Consider the following 19,131-nt stretch of genomic DNA (forward strand, 5'->3'; position numbering starts at 1 on the left):
TCTGCCACTCTGCTCTGCTCTGGTGAGACCTCACGTGGAGTATTGTGTCCAGTGCTGCAGCCCTCAACGCAGGAAGGACATGGACCTGATGGAGCAGGTCCAGAGGAGGGCCACAAAAAATGATCAGTGGGGCTGGAACACTTCTGCTGTGAGGATAGGTAGAGGGCTGGGGTTGTTCAGCCTGGAGAAGGCTCTGGGGAGACCTAATAGTAGCTTTCCCGTACCTGAAGGGGGCCTACAAGAAGGTTGCAGAGGGACTGTGTCCAAAGGCCTGCAGTGATAGGATGACCATTACTGTGATGGAACACTGGAACATGTTGCCTGGGAGGTAACTGAGTCCCCTTCCCTGGAGATATTCAAGGTGAGACTCAACAAGGCTCTGAGCAACCTGATCTAGTGAAGTATGTCCTTGCTCACTGCAGAGAGGGAGATGGACTAGATGACATTTGGAAAGGATGGAATGAGAACAGGTTTATAGCTTACTCATATTTCCCAGTGAAGATTACTGAGATTTAAAAAAAAAAAAAAAACAACTTACAGAAGAGCAGGCAAAAAATTATTGCACTCAATTTCTATGCTCTCCATCCAATGCATTACAGCTTATACACTCAGAATTGTGGTATGTTAAAAACCCAACCTTAAATTCACACCTGAACACCCTTTCATAATTTTACAAGAGCTTTTCAGTTGCTCTAGACTAGGAAAAGTCATTATTTTAAAATAACCCTTGAGTGCATAGTGGAAAGCTGGACTGCCTGAACACACAGAAACAGAAAAAATACATTTATAAAGAAGATCTGAAGTCACTAGAAATAAAATAGAGACCAGTACAAAACAGAGATCTGAACAGTGAAGCAAAGATTATTATCAACAGAACGCCACACAAAGGACAATAAGAGAAAATGGGAAAAGCAATATTAAAGCTCAGAGAAAAGGGCATCTTAATGTGGTACTGCTCAGCTGTCCAATAAAAGCTCTACAGCATTTGTCCAAATGTGACACAAGCAGTCGAAACCTGCAAATTAAAGTGCACGACACAGACTTCAATATATCAAACTGAAAGGGTTCAAGGGAATAGGACAGTGAATGAAAATCTCAGAGACCTGTATTAAATCACAAGTTTGGCCATTATTTTCCTATGAGATATGAAAAATGAGAATATAATACCTTCTACTTTGTTGTAAGGGTAAAACTCATTAATTATCATGAAGTGCTCACACATTACATACAGCTCTGTGGGCAAAATAAGCAAGTAGAATCTAAATGGCGTTACAAAGAAAAAAATACAAAAGGTGTGTTACAGATTGATGGACTATATGATTACAAATTGATTGTTTTATCTGAGAGACAAAAATCCAAAGGCCAAAGAATGACTGGATTTTATGTAGCTTTTTGTTGTCTGGGGTTTTTTTAAAGTCCAAGAAAATACAGTCATGAGATTCAAAAAAGCCCTTCAGGACAGCTATTGATAAAAGACAATACACAGCATAAACAGGAAGAAAGAAGACAAACTATACTACAGTGTATTAATATAGAGAGGAAAAAAAACAAACAACTAAACCAAACACCAAACCAACCAAACAAAAAACACACCAAAGAATTTAAGTTGAAGGGTTGCTTTTCTGATAAAGCTATAATTTGCAAAGGAGATGTGGGGACAAGTGAAAACCAACAAGAAGACCTGGGAGATTAATTTCTTCTATATTTTTTTTAACATCTAAAAAAAGATCTGGAAGAGTCCATTATAGAAACATGGTCAAAAGAGAGAAACACACCTCTAGATGTGGGTTCAGAGTGGGCTGAGAGTAGCTCTGACGAAAGAGGCTTGGTTTGACTGATTGATGAGAAGCAGTGCCATCATGAAGCCCATTGTGCTGTGCTGCATCAAGAGGAGCGTGGCCAGCAGGACAAGAGGTGATTCTGCCCCTTTACTCTGCTCTTGTGAGACGCCACCTTGAATACTACATCTGTTCTGGTGTCCCCAATATAAGAAGGACACAGAGCTGTTGGAGTGAGTCCAGAGCAGGTCCACAAAGATAGCTGCAACATCTCTGCTATGAGAATAGGCTGAGGGAGCTGGGGTTGTTCTCATCCCAGAGAAGACTCTGGGTGGACCTTAAAGCTGTCTTCCGTTACCCAAAGGGATCCTACAGGAAGGCTGGAGAAGGACTTTTCATAAGGGTGTCTAGCACCAGGACAAGGGGGAATGGTTTGAAGCAACTTCCTTTCAGGTAGTTATAGAGAGTACTAAGAAGTTCCTTTAGCCTTCTCTTCTCCAGAAGCCCTATGAGGAGAGGCTGAGGGAGCTGGGGTTGCTTAGCCTGGAGAAGAGGAGGCTCAGTGGAGACCTTATTGCTGTCTGCAACTACCTGAAGGGAGGTTGTAGCCAGGTGGGGTTTGGTCTCTTCTCCCAGGCAGCCACCAACAGAACAAGAAGACACAGTCTCAAGCTGTGCCAGGGGAGGTTTAGGCTGGATGTTAGGAAGAAATTCTTCACAGAAAGAGTGATTGGCCATTGGAATAGGCTGCCCGGGGACGTGGTGGAGTCACCATCACTCGAGGTGTTTAAGAAGAGACTGGATAGGGCACTTAGTGCCACGGTTTAGTTGATTAGATGGTGTTGGATGATAGGCTGGTCTTGATGATCTCAAAGGTCTTTTCCAACCTGGTCTGGTCTATTCTGTTCTGTTCTGTTCTGTTCTGTTCTGTTCTATTCTATTCTATTCTATTCTATTCTATTCTATTCTATTCTATTCTAAGCTTAAGGGAAAAAGGTCACCATCTGCCTTCCAGCACCTAAGGGGAACCTACAGAAAGGCTGGAGAGGGACTTTTCATACAAAATTCTAGTGATAGGACAAGAGGGAATGGTTTATGAGCTGAGGGAGAGGGGTTTAGACTGGAGCTTAGGAAGAAGTTCTTTGGTACAAGGGTGGTGAGACTCTGGAACAGGTTGCCCAGGGAGGTTGTGGATGCCTCCTCCCTGGGGGTGTTCAAGACCAGGTTGGATGAGGCCTTGAGCAGCAGAGTCTAGTTGAGAGGTGTCCCTGCCCATGGAAGGGAGGCTGGGGTAGATGATCTCTACGGTCCCTTCCAACCTAAGCCATTCTATGGTTCTATGATTCCTCCTGTGCCATGTCCTCCAAATCCCTCACCAGTCTCATTGCTCTTCCCTGGACATGTTCCAGGACCTCAATATCTTTCCTGTAATGTGGCACCCAGAACTGAACATATCATTCAAACTGTGGACACATCATGGCCAAGTACAGGGGCATCATCATTGTCCTACTTCTGCTAGACACAGTTACAATGTTACCTGTTTCTTGAAAGATTGGTCCTCACTCACATGAAACTATTCTTAACTCAACAATTAAGGTGATTATAAATCTAATTCAAAGAGTTCAAAAAGTCATAAAAAGAAATAAAACTGAAACAGAAATCAAAATGGAAATTTTGATGTTTTGGGTTTTTTTTTCCATTTTTGGGGGATTTTTGGTGATTTTGGGGGGGGTGTTGTTGGCTTTTTGTCTGTGTTTTTTGGTTGGTTGGTTTGTTGGTGTGTTTGTTTGTTTGTTTTTTGTCTCCTGGGAATAAAGAGGCAAGTCAAAATAAATGATAATATATTCAGGCACATAATTTCCTTTTCTGCCTTGGTAACAGATTTGGATTTACATTGTAGAAGCAGTCAACTCAAGACCTTTCTCAATATTATGTTTATTCTTTGTAAATCTATTTCCAGTAGTGATTAGAACATGCCATGCTATTGAATTTAATGAGAAGAGAACCTTTCAAATTTAGTTTACTTCTAATGCATTTTACTTAAAGTATGCAAATATTAAAACTCAAGACAGTAGAGCCTCCTTGTATATGAATTCCAGTACTCGTAACTCTATACAAGCATATAAAATAGTTCTGCTTGACATGATCTATGTATCTTCCTTAATAGCCTTACAGCACAAGCATCAATTACAGCAGTGAAGCCATCAATATCTAAAGAATACTTGATTAAAAAGTGCAAATGAAGCATGCTGGCAATTCTAACTAATACTTTTACATCAATTTTTCTATGGTTTTATAAATTAAATCTATAATGAATACAAGCAGTTGTATTATCTCAAGTAAAGGTGAGGACAACTTGTCTTCTCCCCCAAAAGCATTGATTTCTGATAGTTAAACCCAGACAGGAAACTTAAGCCACTTCAACTGAGAGTTTTAGCACACATAGGAACTGAAATATGCATTTTGTCTAAAACTTAGGGCTGCATTTTCAGTTTCCCCAAAGATTATTGCAGTCACATGACAGATCACAAAGTGGATACAAACAGATGTTCAGTAACATTTTACATCTGTGTTCTCCTCATGTGTATATACATATATATATAAAAAAATCTTACTAAGAAAAAAACAAACAAGCAAAAAAAAAACAACCCAGGATTAATATGAGTTTAGAATTCAGGGCCAGAAAATGTTTCCTTCAGAGACATATAAATTATTTACATTTATAATTTTGATTCTCTAGTCCTATAACTATGGTTTTATTACATTTCAAAAAGTGAATGATACTTCTGTAAGGATCTTTCTTCTCCCAGGACATTCCCTACCTCAACAGTAACTCAGACTCTGTGAGGGAAGACAGACTTTGAGAGTTAGAACGTAAAATATTATTGGGATCTTGAGGAAACATTTCAAGGCATTTCTAAGTTTCTTAGTTTCTTTCTCCTGCAAAGCATTTCAATGCTAGTCTTAGAGTTTCATTAAGATTTTCAAGTTTTTAGTTCTCTGAAATTAAAGGTAATGTAACAAGAAGAAATGTAGTACTTACATCGTTCTGGTCATCTTTTGCATTGTAATAGATGATATCATTATTCTGTGAGAGAAAGAAAAGTGTGTTAGTTTGCAAGAATAAAGTGTACTAGTAATAATTTGTAACTAAACGCATTTTTCAAATAAATCCACATTTCTTCATGCATTCTTTTCAAAATATGACAAAATCAGACCTTTTCTTGCTCTCTAGTCCTCCCATTTAACTTCATTCATTAAACAACTATGTTGTGGTAAGCTACAAAAGTCACTCAAAAAGACAACTAGAAAAGTACAGACAACATTGGACAAAATCCAGAGCTCAAAAAAACCTTTCTAAGCTGTTTCTTTTACAGACATAGGACTCTCATTATGCAATGAGGTAAGTTATGGACCGTGACATCTATCAGGCAACAGATACAATGGTGCAGGGGCATTGCTAAGTGGGTTAAGTCTTTGTTACATGCGTGTTTCTTGTTTTATTCACTTCCTGTGGTGAAAATAAAACCTAGGAAAATACCTCAGAGGAGTGTCTGGCTTTTGTAGCACAGAGTGGATCCTGGCAGCTCTGTGGAAACAACTGTTCCATGTAATTCAAGTAAGCAATGAAGGAGAAGATTACTAGTTTCCATTACAAATCAGACAGAAGCTCCATTCACTGTAACATCCACAACAGTTTGACAATTGGTGTATTTCCTACAGAAAGCAGTTTTGTTTTCTTCTGAAATATTTCTGAATCGTTCAAAAGCCTTAAAAATTCAGGTTCACGATAGAAGCTTTCCACTACATAGAATTGTTGCAATGTGCTCTATATTTTTTGAATGAAAATAAGCAAGTATGTGCATTTCTGGATGAAGCAGACACATCTATGTACATACCATCTTTTAAGTCCCTTTAATTTTTCAATAAGTGAAGAAATTCTATTTCTTTATGTCAAGCAACTTGTTTAAAATAGCACTGCTATCTACTGCTGGACTAAAATGTACTTTTTAAAATCACCTTTTAAAGAATTGGATTTCATAAACACAATACATGATAAAACCCCATATTAGACATTTTGTTAAGCTATTCATGTATTGTAGATCTTTACTCTGTCAGGAGATATTACCTATATAATACATAAAATAACACTGACATTGGTCATATCTCACTATTCTTAATATAAAAAACATGAGATACAGGGCTACAACATACTTAATGCTGTACAGCTCACCAATTAGATGCACGGATCAGTTAGATCTTTAGAGGACAATTTGTCATAATTTAACCACTTCTTGCTGACAAGAACAAAATTCTTTGCTGTTGGTTCTCAAGCAAGTAGTTTAGTTATTTATTAACTTCCTGACATTTGAATCTTCCCACTGTAGCATGGTTGTCCACCAGCTAATGCTGCACATTTAGTCAGGAAGCCTAAGACAGAATGCAAATGTTCTAGGTATTTTTCGTTCTTTTCCCAGTAATGCTATGACAGGTGGGACAAAGATTCACTGTTACTTCTGTTCATGAACAAAGGGATTTAGTAAGACAAGTCTGAAGCTGAATTTATGGAAGAATAACTAAGATGTAAGAAATCAAGAGCAAATGAAACCATATGACAAGTAACATCTGATTGTGACTATTCAGTTTAAAAATGGAACAGATACAACTTTGGAAAACATTTTAAAATCAGATGAATCCCCCACACTTGGAAAGATTAGAATAGCTTAAATGCCTATAAATGCTACAAAAATACTTTATTAAATGCTGGCAAATCCATCTGCTTCAATTTTAAAATAATTTTCCTGTTTCCCCTAGGATAAAAACGTGCATCTAAAGAAGTTCACTATAATACCTTTCAGGGTAATTCAGACTTAAATCCAGCCTAATAAATCCTATGGCAAATAAGCCAGATAGTTTTAGTTTAATCCTTCATTGGGTCTGACATGCAGTTTAAGGTACAATTAGAGTCTTCAACAAAGAAAGCTAAATATGACCTACAGCAAATATAAAATAACATCTATTTGTAAAGAGAATTCCTTTAGGGAATAAAAGTCTGGAACTAGGAGGGGAGGGGAGGAAAAGAAAGGATGTAAACTACTACAACCTCTTTTATTATATCTCTGAAATTTTACATAAGGGAAATGGCACATGTAAAATAAGGGGATTACCAGGTAATAACAATTTTTCCTCCTTTCCATATCCATGAGCAGAAATATTGATTCAGCTCCTGGCTTTACAGTGAATACAAAGTCAAGCACTATATTGAATTAGTTGTAGTTATTGTGCGTGAATATAGGCTGTACGAAATGGGTTAGAAAATGCATTTAAAACAGAACCAGAGGATGTTAGGGCTTGGAAGGGACCTTGAAAGATCATCCAGATCAAATCCGCTGCACACCTAGGACAGGTCACACAGGAACACATCCAGATGGGTTTCTGAATGTATCCAGAGAAGGAGATTCCACAACCACTATGAGCAGCCAGTTCCAGGGCTCCAGCACTCTCACGGTGAAAAAGTTTTTCCTTATGTTCACATGGAAACTCCTCTGCTCCAGCTTGCACCTGTTGCCCCTTGTCCTATCACTGGACATCACCAAGCAGAGGCTGGCTTCACCCTCCCCACACTGCCCTTGCATCTTTATAAACATGAACAAGGTGACACCTCAGCCTCCTCTTCTCCAAGCTAAAGAGACGCAGCTCCCTCAGCCTTTCCTTACATGGGAGATGTTCCATTCCCTTCAGCATCTTTGCAGCTCTGTGCTGGACTCTTGGTTAGGCAGTTTTCCCCAAAAACATACTTTGATTAAAATACTTTCTCAGAATATTAAATTTCATACAATAATTAACACCTGTCAAGTTTGCACTATAACTTCTGATAAGCCTTTCTCATTGAATCTGTGTAAAAGGGCTTTTCTCAAGATTCAACTGAGACTAGTAATTGGAATAAAAAGATGAAGGTGATGAGTACAGCAGAATTAGAGGTGCTGCATACGCTTTGTGATAGAATACATTTTTTTTTAAAAGGTGAGAAAGATAAACTTATTCACCATTCATTTAGAGGTTATTCCTTTACTGAAATTGTCCTTCTGGAAAGGGTCACTTGTCCATTCACAGTTGCCTCAGAGCAATAAATAAATTGAGTAATTTATTAATCACCTGCATACTAGACAGGGTGACAAAAATATACAACCCTCATATAAGCATATCATTTGTCAGATAAGAGTGACGTACAGGCACAGATTTAATATAAGTATAAGGCCAGATTGAAAGATTCAGTGCTGACAGTGGATAGAATTTAGGCATCTGAATTGAAAACTGAAGCTCATTTAAGTCTAAACTTGAAAGAATCTAAAACTCTGGAGTACGTGAGTTGCTAACATTAATATTCTCTAGGTACCTTACTAATCTTATTTCTAGAAAGACTTTTGAGGAACCTCAGACTTCACATATGACAAGTTGGACTTTACTTCACAGCTTTACAGAGACAGAACCCAAAACCTGAAGCCTTTCAACCCTGTAAATTCCCATCATTGAGTATATAATTCTCTCAACTATGTAACAATTGATATCAGCTAAATAGATCAATGAAGTCACAATTAAAATGGAAATTAAATGGACACTTGTTCTGCTTTGACCACCTCTTCCCTCTCCTTTTCTCATGACCACATTAATAGTATTGTTATAGGGCTATTTAGAAAAGCCATTGTGAACTTTCTTCTGAAGCCTGAATTATGTGTGAAAGCATGCCACATAAGAAATCCAACATTTGCTTCCTAACTTTGAATGAGGATGGATTTTGTGCAATACATTTTCTGCAGCTGAAACTCAGAAACTTATACACTGGAAAAAATCATACTTGATTTTTTTTTCTCGTGAAGAAACACAGTAAGATACTGTGTATTCTAAAAATGAAAATCCTATTGAAATGTGTGTCCTACATAGAGTCCAGTCATGAGGTAAGCTATTTTACAAGATTACAGTATTTTTGAAGGCTTAAGGAAGGCACAATATGAAAACACTTGTAACTTGAAACTTTGAGGGTGGTTTGGTGTTGGTTTGTTGTGAGTGGTGGTTGGTTGGTTTGTTTGTTTGTTTTTCAGAAGAAAACAACCCCCTGCAGTCAGCAGGGACATCCTCTGCAAGATCAGGTTGCTCAGATCCTTGTCAAACCTGACCTCTGAACATGTAACTGTAACTACCTCCCTGGGCAACCTATTCCAGTGTTCCAGCACTATCATGTTCAAGAACTTGTTCCTAACATCATTCAATCTAAATCTCCTCTTCTTTAATTTCAAACCATTGCCCCTCATCCTATCACTGCAGGCCTTTGGAAACAGTCCCTCTGCGGCCCTCTTGTAGGCCCCCTTCAGGTACTAGGAGACCTCTATTAGGTCTCCCTGGATCATTCAGTCTGGCAAAAAACTTTTGCTGGAATTCTTCTTTCACTTTTTTAGGTGGAAAAAAGATAACATACAAAGCTTAAAAAGCTCTATCAGGAGAAAACACCAAAATATTGTGCAAGCACAGAAAAAACAAAATCAATGGAGCCAAGTTCCTTTGTTCTGCTGTTCCCATATGTAACTCTCAGAAATGCAAAACTAAAGCTCCTCTCTTGAGAAATGGTAATGCCCAACGGACTAAGAAGAGAATCCTACCTCAATTAATTATTCATCAGGGATTATTCATCCATTGTTAAAAGCAGAGATCTATTCAGGATTAGCATAGTCATATTTATTCTTCATATCTTCATGACAGTTACAAGGCACAGTGCTCCAGTGCAGTATAATTTGGCACTGCCAAATGGGAAAATGAAAATAGAATGATAATGTTTTCCATAAACACATAAATTACAAGCAGTCATAGAGCTGGCCTAGAGCTTTCAAAACTTGCTATATCCTAATGTTGCTTCAAGTTTGGGCATTTATTTACATAGTTCTGGTTTGCTCAGTGGCTCACGTCTGCTCACTGCACAAAAGAACAAGAGAAAAGTAAATAAATGTTTAATAACCCACATTCCTGGTCAAATCAGGTAGAATTTTTTTTTATGTCTATGATATATCAGCATCATGCATAATCAGCATATTGTTAATTTTGAAGAGTCTCTCTGCTCTGTTATACAGACCTCTTGCTTTGTGGCAAGTCTACAGAGATATCTGCCACTTCTTGAATCACACATCAGCATTTTCAGGCCATAAAAAGCTAGTTTCACCTTTTGATTACATTCTAATGAGAATTAGACTGTACTCAGGGAATGGGAAGATAAGAATTCACAAGGCCGTTAAGCCAAATGCACCTCTTAATAATAAGATTGTCTAGCATTCCTGGAATATTTAAAAACTGATGCAAAATTGAATCCATAATAAAATTTCTATTTCAACTGCAAAAGTACAAACATCAGACATTTTTCTTTTCAACTACTGAACAAGTTATTGTTCTTGGAACATCACTTCTTGGTAGTAAAACTTAAATTAAAAAATCATAGAATGGATTCAGTTGGAAGGGACCTCAGAGATCATCAACTACAACCTCCCCCACAATGGGCAGGGACATCTCTCAACTAGACTCAGGTGTTCAATGTCTCATCCATCCTGGCCTTGAACACCCCCAGGGAGGAGGCATCCACAATCTCCCTGGGCAACCTATTTCAGAGTATCACCATCCTTGTTCCAAATTTCTTCCTAAGAACCAGTCTGAACCTATTCTCCCTCAGCTTCAAATCATGACCCCTTGGTTCTATCACTAGACACCCTTGTAAGAAGTCTGTTTCCAGCCTTCCTGTAAGATACCTTTTTCTTAAGTCATTAGACTGTTGGTTTTTGTTGTTGTTGCTTGGGTTTTGTTGGTAGTTCTTTTGTTCGGTTTTTCTGTGGGTTTGGTTTTGTTATTTTCTGGTGTTGGTGTTTTGGTTTTTTTTGAGGGGATGGGATTCTTGTTGTTTCTTTGATGGTATTTCATGACATCTGAGTTCTATAGACTTAAATATGTAAAGCTTTCAGTTTCCGTGTTAGCTCCTTTTTCTCTTTTCAAGGTGATGATCTGTGTCAAAAGAAAGCTGATTTTTCATGTAGTGTCTTACAGGAATCCTGTGTCAAAAGAACAGGATAAGCTATCAAGGCCTCCAAAAATCCCAGCAACTGATCTCAGAATTTCAGAAAGGCTCTATATTTCATGTGAAATATTAACTGTAGTGCAAACCCTTATATTTCTATATCCAAATATTTGACGCTGTTCACAGCAAACACTCAAAACCATCTTAGGTCTAATTTGAGTCTCCAAAATGTGGCTATTATGAATGGCATTTCTTTTCTGAAGTAAGAATTAAAATTTTGTAATAGTCTCTGAATTTCACAGTATCACAGTATAACTTAGGTTGGAAAGGACCTCGAGGATCATTGAGTCCAACCTATCAACACAGACCCCATGACTAGACCATGGCACCACGTGCCATGTCCAGTCTCCTCTTGAACGCCTCCAGGGACGGTGACTCAACCACCTCCCTGGGCAGCACATTCCAATGACGAACGACTCACTCACTCGGTGAAGAACTTTCTCCTCACCTCGAGTCTAAACCTCCCCTGGTGCAGCTTGAGACTGTGTCCCCTTGTTCTGGTTTCACAATCTTACAGAAGTCTGCCTCCATTAGGAAAAGCTATAGTTGAATGTTATGGGCTCAGTCCATTGATTAACTTTTTGCACATATCAGAGTGAAAAGGGGAATTTAAATTACAAAAAAAACCAAAACAAAACAAAAAAAAAATTTCTTCTCTTATTAGTAATTTAAACTCAGCAGAATTAATCAGGTTAATACTCCATTTTCCAAAACATTGGAACATTTCCTAATGTCAATGTATTAAAGGGTCAGGTTAACATGGCAATTGGAGAATAAGTTTGCCTAGACTTTTGCATGGAAATAGAGGAAACCAGTTATATCATAGTTATAGTGGCAAGAACAAATCAAGGAGAAAGATGGTGAAAATATTTGGTTTACAGACAAAATAAAAAGCATCTTTTAACTCCATTTCTAATTGACTTCACTGATTCACTAAGAGTAGTAAAGCACTGTGAAGAATTACTTAGCATAGATTTGTATCAGCAGCTGCATTTGAAGGTGAAAGGTAAAACCAAAAAGCCGGTTAGCTTCACCTGTGTTACAAATTCCATGAACTCTTTGAAAACATGTAGGCTGCAAAAAGCTTTCCTATTGTAAAGATCCTCTAAGGTGTTAATAAATTGAGTACAATAGCACCTCTTGCTTTTAATGAGATTTTTTGCTTTCAGAAAGTACATTAAAGACTTATTAAAAATGAAGGTGATAATGCACATGTATGGAGTCTTAATAATGAGAAATCACACCTTTCTTTTTTTCTTTCCCAGCTCTTTCTCTCCACCCCTTTTTCAGAAGCTGCATGGTTTTTAAATTACTTGCCTTGTCAATAAGGAAAGAAAAAGTATTAGATGTCTGCTAATATATTTGATTTTTCAGACAGAACTCTTGAAAGATTCTGCAATGATTGAAGATGTTTTTTCACTTTACTCTGAAAGCTTATTTGGCATGTTCCCTATCAGGGAAGTACTTCACTGCCTGAATGAGATCCTTGCAATAATTTAGATTGTAAGACTGCACTCCTTCACTCAAAGCATCTAAAGAGATGATAAATAACAACAACAACAATAATTAAGAACAAAAGATCATAGAATCATAGAATGGCTTAAGGTTGGAAGGGACCTTAGAGATCATCTACTCCAGCATCCCCACCAGTCTTATATTGGGGCTATACCTATACATGCTTATATAATGGAACAAATGCAGAGCAGAATTCTCCTATGGCAACCCAGATTTTTGAGGAAGCCAGTGATTTCTAAACTCAGAACTCACCTGAGAGTCTAGGAAGCTATAAAACTCCAGGCAAGAAGCAAGCAGCATTACCCTTATTTTTGTTTATTTTTAATGATCTGCCTCCAAGACATATTTCTCAGATCTCACTAGTGCTTCCTAGAAACCTGTAAACCAGAGGGCATCACTGAGAATTTATGAAAATAAGAATTGTAAGATTAGGGGCAGAATGCTGGATATGGACATGTAGGCAGTGGAATCCTCTTTCCAGAATGGAATATCAGGCACATTCTGTACTCATCTGGTGAAGCCCATGGCATGTGTCTCCAAACAGGTTTCAGCATGGGCATGTTCACAATAAATTTCTACATTAAGAATCTCTTCTTCATAATTATGGAGATCCTAGGAAAGTAAGGTGAGAGTGCTTTGAATGCTGTAACTGCATTTTGAGAATGCACTATTGAAAAATAGTGTAAGTGATTTGACAAGCATTAAATAAACACCACAACAACCCCCAAACCCACACAATTTCAGTAAATGTGATTCATTGTTTTTGCCTCTGCATCTCACTGTCCTATCACTTCTAGCACACACACAGATCCCTGTTGGCTGAGTAGATATATGTCAAAGTGTAAAAAATTCACTGACAGAAAAAAAGGAAAAGTTCCATTCAGTGAGACATAGAACGGATTAGGTCAGAAGGGACTTTACATATCACCTGCTCCATCCTCCATGCCACAGGCAGGGACACCTTTCAACTACAGTCAGGGTCAAGGCCTCATCCAACCTGGCCAACACAGTACATTTTAAATTAAATTATAGACAACTGAAAGCTATACATCACAGAACGGAGACAGACACCACCTGCCAAAGACTAAAATATTACCCTCCCTAAAACCTTTACCATCTACATGTCAATTTAAAACCAGCCATTCAGCTTATTTTTTTTTCTCCCAAATCACACAGGTTTTAGAAGTGTGAAGCCTTACCCAAAATGATTCAGTCAATCGAAGACTTATTTCACTAGGTTTTGGATCAGAGCATTGTATGAAGATAAAGACAGCTATTACACTTTGCTCGTGTTTTGTGCTGTTAAAACTTCCACAACATGAGCTTACTGGGAAAAGATCACCCTTCTGCTCTGTGCCTGGAGGGACCAGCTTCCTGTATTCCAGGTCTGGAGCCAAATCTAAACAGTTTCATTTCCCACAGACACTCTTTGCACCCAAGAGGACTCTCAGGGGTGCAAGTCATTATTAAGAGAGCTCTATCCTCTCTCTGATAATCTGAGAGAAATAAATATTCTAGTTTGTTTTCTTCACAGTTTTTTCCTTTTTGAAAGAAAAAGTGTATTCACTGAGCTGACTCTTTGAAATGAAGCAGAGGCTTTTAAGATGCAATGTTTTAGCATTGTTGTAACATCCACAATAAATGACAAACAATCCTGAAAATCTTGAATCTGCAACACAAATCAAGAACAGAGAGATGCCTACTACTGCTCTGCCTGGGTCACCTCTGGGATCAACTCTTGTCATCTGAGACCTGTTTTATCTCAGTTAACTTTTTTTATCTTCCATTTCTTTGCCAAGTAATATTTCACTTCTGTTTTACGCAGCTAACATCTGTACTAAAACCAAGCAACACAACCACACAAAACCCCAAACAATTCAAAAGTAGCTTTCACATGACTTTTTCTTTAAATTTAAGGCCAGTAAACATCAGTCTACACATCAACATCACAATGAATGCAGTATCAGAAATACTAGGACAACAAAAATCAGCATTTATGCAGATGCTTAAAAGATAAGGATATTGAAAGGATTTTTCATGTGGCATTTTAAAGTGATACTTCCTAAAAGTCTGAGTCTCAGTCTGTATGTAAATAAGTGGATGCTAATAGTCCATCCATAAAACCTCTCCTTTTTAAAACACAAATGAGATATGCCTTATGTTTATACATATGTAAGTACAATTAATATTTCAACCCAGATGGAAACAAAATTGCTTTAGTTAACCAACCATTGCAAGGCAATCAAATGCAGTACCAAATGTAATTGTAGAAGATCTATTTGGGGAATAACAGCAATTACTTCATAAAGAATTCTCCTCTCCTCCTTCCAATTCACGTACAATTTTTTTCATGAACCTCCATAGAAGAAAAATAATTGGACCATCACAAGTGTCAAAACTACCCTCCTTTCACTCCCCTACATACCAGAAAATTCAAACTGACAAGGCTGTTTCATTTAGAAATACTGGGTTATACCTATGATTCATAACTGCATTAATCTAAAACCTTTTACATAGGTCTCATTTCTCCAGCTGTACATGCAGCTAGGGAATTGGGCGATATCAACGGGGTTAGAACTGGCACTTTGGCACATTCCTAGCAGCGCTGAATAGACCTTGGTATTATGACCAGCACCCTATATGCCCTTCCTCTTTTGGATTTGTTCCAGTGAAGTCAGCCCATACATATTTCCATAGAAGGAATGTTTGTGCTATTTTCTCCTTAAAACTTCACTGCCTATTATAAGGCTCCAATCTGATTGCCAAGGACATTGCTGATTGCAAGCTTATTAGAAGCAGAAACAGATTGCCCCAACAAGGTTCTTTCTACAATGCTTCATGTACAATGCTGGTAGAAGAGCTTTCATCACCAAAACCCAAGTTCTGGACAGACCATTTATAATGCTATCAGAAGCACTTAAAGAACCGTCATCCACAGAAAGGTTTATGGTATATCTTTATATTTTCCGTCACAGTCATTAGAAGAATGAATCTTCCAGTGAAAATTTAGTCTATCAGAAAGATCTGTGTGCAAACTAATTTGAGCAGGCATTTTCTGAAAAGTGGACCAGAAGAGAAGAAAGATTACTCAAGGGGAAAAAAAAAAAACCAAACAAAACCAAAACCCCAAATTAAATTATAAAGAGACTTAATACATTTATTTGAAATTTAATTGCATAACCTAATGTCAAGGTTATTATACAGTGCACACTGTTTTCATCCAAATTCAAAACAGTAAAGCCCAAGCTCCATTTGCAGTTACTTTGTTAGAAGTCTAACTGCATTTTGGTTTAATTTTTATTTTTTATGATCATAGTCTTTGCCTCAACCACAACATTAATATAAAAATCACATTTAAAAATTATTTTGAGATCTCTCCTTGACAGTGAATGCTGATAAGACCCGAAGCCTCTGTGGTCTGACTGAGTTCTGTAAGGAAAGGGAAAAAAGAAAACCAGAAGCTGAGATGATGCTGTGGTTGTGGTGCCAGCGTGTACTCTAAGATGGAAAATGATTAAAAAGAGCATCTGACTGTATTTACACTGTTCTGCACTGAGTTCATCAAACCTCCAGGCTTTGTTTTCTCAAAACAGAGACAGATTATAGAAGAAAAGGTCACTGTAGCACCCTCATTATTGCATCTCTAGAATACGCATTCTGTGATTCACCTTGTGGTAGAAGGTGTGGTTGTGCAGAGAGCTCACTTGAAAGCATTCAGACTGTGTTTAGAACCTCTTTGCACTCCTAAAAGTCAAACTCTAATCTGAATTATTTGGCCTGATCTTATAGTGTTTTTTGTTTGTTTGTTTTCAGATCCCCAAGTGTCTTAGGAACACTGGACCAGACAGGGTATTATAGAAAACCATTGACCTGTAACTGGGTGCCACTACAACTCCACTGGATGCACAGAGTCTATGTTTGTATCAGCATCACATAAAAGCACCATCTGTTTTTGTGCCTGAAGGAACATGTAACGAAGGTAATAAATGACTTTGACACTTAGCAGGGAAATGTATCACAGCATCATAGTACATTAGGGGTTGGAAGGGACCTCAAGAGATCCCCTGCCAAGAGAGGATCACCTATGGTAGTCTGCACAGGGATGCATCCAGGCGAATTTTGAATGTGTTCAGAGAAGGCGACTCCACCACCCCTCTGAGCAGCTTGCTCCAGTGCTCTGTCACCCTCACTGTAAAAAAGTTTCTCCTTGTGCTGAGGTGAAACCTTCTATGTTCAACTTTGTACCCATTGTTTCTTATTATTGCACCCCACTGAAAAGAGCTTAGCTCCCTCCACTTGACATCCACCCCTCAAATATTTATACACATTGATGAGATCCCCTCTCAGTCTTCTCAGCAGCCTCAATGTAGCCTACAATTAACAGGCTTATAAAAATGCAGCACAAAATTAATATGGCTTGATTGAGCTGTAATAAAGAATTAAACTTTTATGTCTTACAATCACCTCATTTGTTTTTCAGTAAAGTCTGAAATTACTGAAAAGGATACTTAAGTGTTTGATCAGGTTAGGGCCTCTTTCAGTGCTAGTAGAACAATGATGAGAAGAGGTGCATTTATTAACATAAGGAAGGAAAAGGTTTCTAAAAAACAGAAGTCTGTGACTCTCCTTATAGATAGTCATGTAGATAACCAAATCCTTCTGTATTAAGCTTTTAATAATAATAATAATAATAATAATAATAATAATAATAATAATAATAATAATAATAATAATAATAAACAACAACCAGGTTGGAAGAGACCTTCAAGATCATCATGTCCAACCTATCAACCAATCCAACCCACCTAAACAACTAAACCATGGCACCAAGCACCCCATTAAGTCTCCTCCTGAACACCTCCAATAATGGTGACTCTACCACCTCCCCAGGCTTCCCCCCCCCCCCCCACTACATAAGCAAAAACCAAATTGCAGGAAGCTTTTCTATGATTGTGTGTTTCATTGCTTGGAGTATCATACTTCAGCTGATAGCAACCATCACTCTGATGTGTCCTCTGTAATCATTCCTCATATTTAAAAATGAATAGCTGTCTGTACATCAGAGAGATACACCCCTGGGATTGTTAAGCTCCCTATAATCTTCTAAAGTAAAAATCATAAAATCACAGAATAACTTAGGTCATCGACTCCAACCTCCCTGCCATGCACAAGGATGCTTCTCAACTAGACTCAGATACTCAAGGTCTCATCCAACGTGTCCTTGAACACCCCAAGGAGTAGGCATCCACAACCTCCCTTGGCAGCCTATTCCAGTCTCACTGCCCTTGTACTGCAGAACTTCTTCCTAAGATCCAGTCTGAACTTACTCTTCCTCAGCTTCAGACCATTCCCCATGTCCTGTTGCTAGACACCCTTATAAAAAGTCCCTCTCCAGCTTTCCTGTAGCATCCCTTTAGGTACTGGAAGGCAGGTCTAAGGTCCTCTTGGAGTCTTCTCTTTAGGCTGAACAATGCCAGCTCCTTCAAATTGTTCTCATAGCACAGATGTTCCAGCCCTTGGAACATATTTTTGGCCCTCCTCTAGACTTGCTCCAACAGTTCTAGGTCCTTATTAGGATGGAGACACCAGAACTGGACACAGTATTCAAGGTGGGGGTCACATCAGAGAAGAGTAAAAGGGCAGAATCACTCAGAAAGTCCACTTCATTCTCTAGAAACCCAGACTGAGACTCTGTTTTCTGAATACAGTAAAATGCCCATTCATATCCAATGTCTCCTTTTGTGGTGATTATATAAACAACATTTTGTAAGAACATCATTAACACTTCAAAGAGTAAAAATTGGAGAATGTTAGATGGAGAAAAACTGAAACTTACCCCAAACTCATCCCTCCACTGATGTGATGCCTGATACTTCTCTGCTTCTTTAGCAAGGCGCTGTAGACCAAACAGAGGGTAAAGGTTTTAGTCTTTACTGATTATTCACATAGCAATTTCTTCATATACATCCTCTGTCTACATAATTTTTTCTATATCCAAACTTTTTTGTTACCTACTTCAAAACTAGGTATATTTGAATAAAGATGTACCAACTCACTTAAAAAATGCTGTTTTCTGTATTACTCACTCAAGTACCACAATCATACATTGGCAAACTTAACCCTCATTCCAATGCCATTTAAGAATTTCTAGTTGTGTTCAAACTCCATCAATATCCTTCTGAAAATATTTTCTCTTGCACACACCACCTTGCCTTACATCATAGAATGTTTTGGGTTTGAAGGGACCTCCAAAAGCCATCCAGTCCAACCCCCTGAAGTCAACAGCATCATCCTCCACTAGATCAGGTTGCTCAGAGCCTTGTCAAGGCTCACCTTGAATACCTCCAGGGATGGGGCCTCCACTACCTCCCTGGGCAACCTGTTCAGGTGTTCCACCACCATCATGACAAAGATCCTCCTAACATCCAATCTAAATCTCCTCTTCTCTAATATCAAACCATCGCCCCTCATCCCATCACTAGAGGCCTTTGAAAACAGTCCCTCTTCAGTCTTCTTGTAGGCTCCCTTCAGGGCCTATCACTACAATCTCTGTACAGAGAAAAAGAATTCTGAGATTACAGCAATGAAACCCAAAGTGCTATACAGCAGCACAGAAGCTAAGAAATCATGACCTGGAAGAGAGGGCTTTAAAAGCTAACCAAATGCTGAAGCAACTATTCCCATGCTTTTGGAGGATGCTTGACAGGTGTAGGATTGTGCTGAGAGATC

At 38.3% G+C, this 19,131-nt stretch overlaps 1 protein-coding gene across 7 annotated transcripts in view; it reads right to left on the reverse strand.

The window, feature by feature from the left end:
• The window catches only part of CACNA2D1 (calcium voltage-gated channel auxiliary subunit alpha2delta 1), a 372,424-nt gene that overhangs the window by 179,090 nt on the left and 174,203 nt on the right, over positions 1–19,131 (reverse strand). For all 7 annotated transcript variants that reach the window (XM_068167762.1, XM_068167753.1, XM_068167734.1 and 4 more), the window contains 2 exons: positions 18,239–18,298; positions 4,822–4,866 (listed from right to left, as the gene is read on the reverse strand). In XM_068167762.1, the coding sequence (XP_068023863.1) occupies positions 4,822–4,866; positions 18,239–18,298 (105 nt within the window). The remainder of the gene's footprint in view (positions 1–4,821; positions 4,867–18,238; positions 18,299–19,131) is intronic.

Source organism: Melanerpes formicivorus, unplaced genomic scaffold, assembly GCF_026170545.1.
Source record: "Melanerpes formicivorus ecotype bairdi unplaced genomic scaffold, bMelFor1.0.p_v2 SCAF_3, whole genome shotgun sequence".
In the NCBI taxonomy this organism is placed as follows: domain Eukaryota; kingdom Metazoa; phylum Chordata; class Aves; order Piciformes; family Picidae; genus Melanerpes; species Melanerpes formicivorus.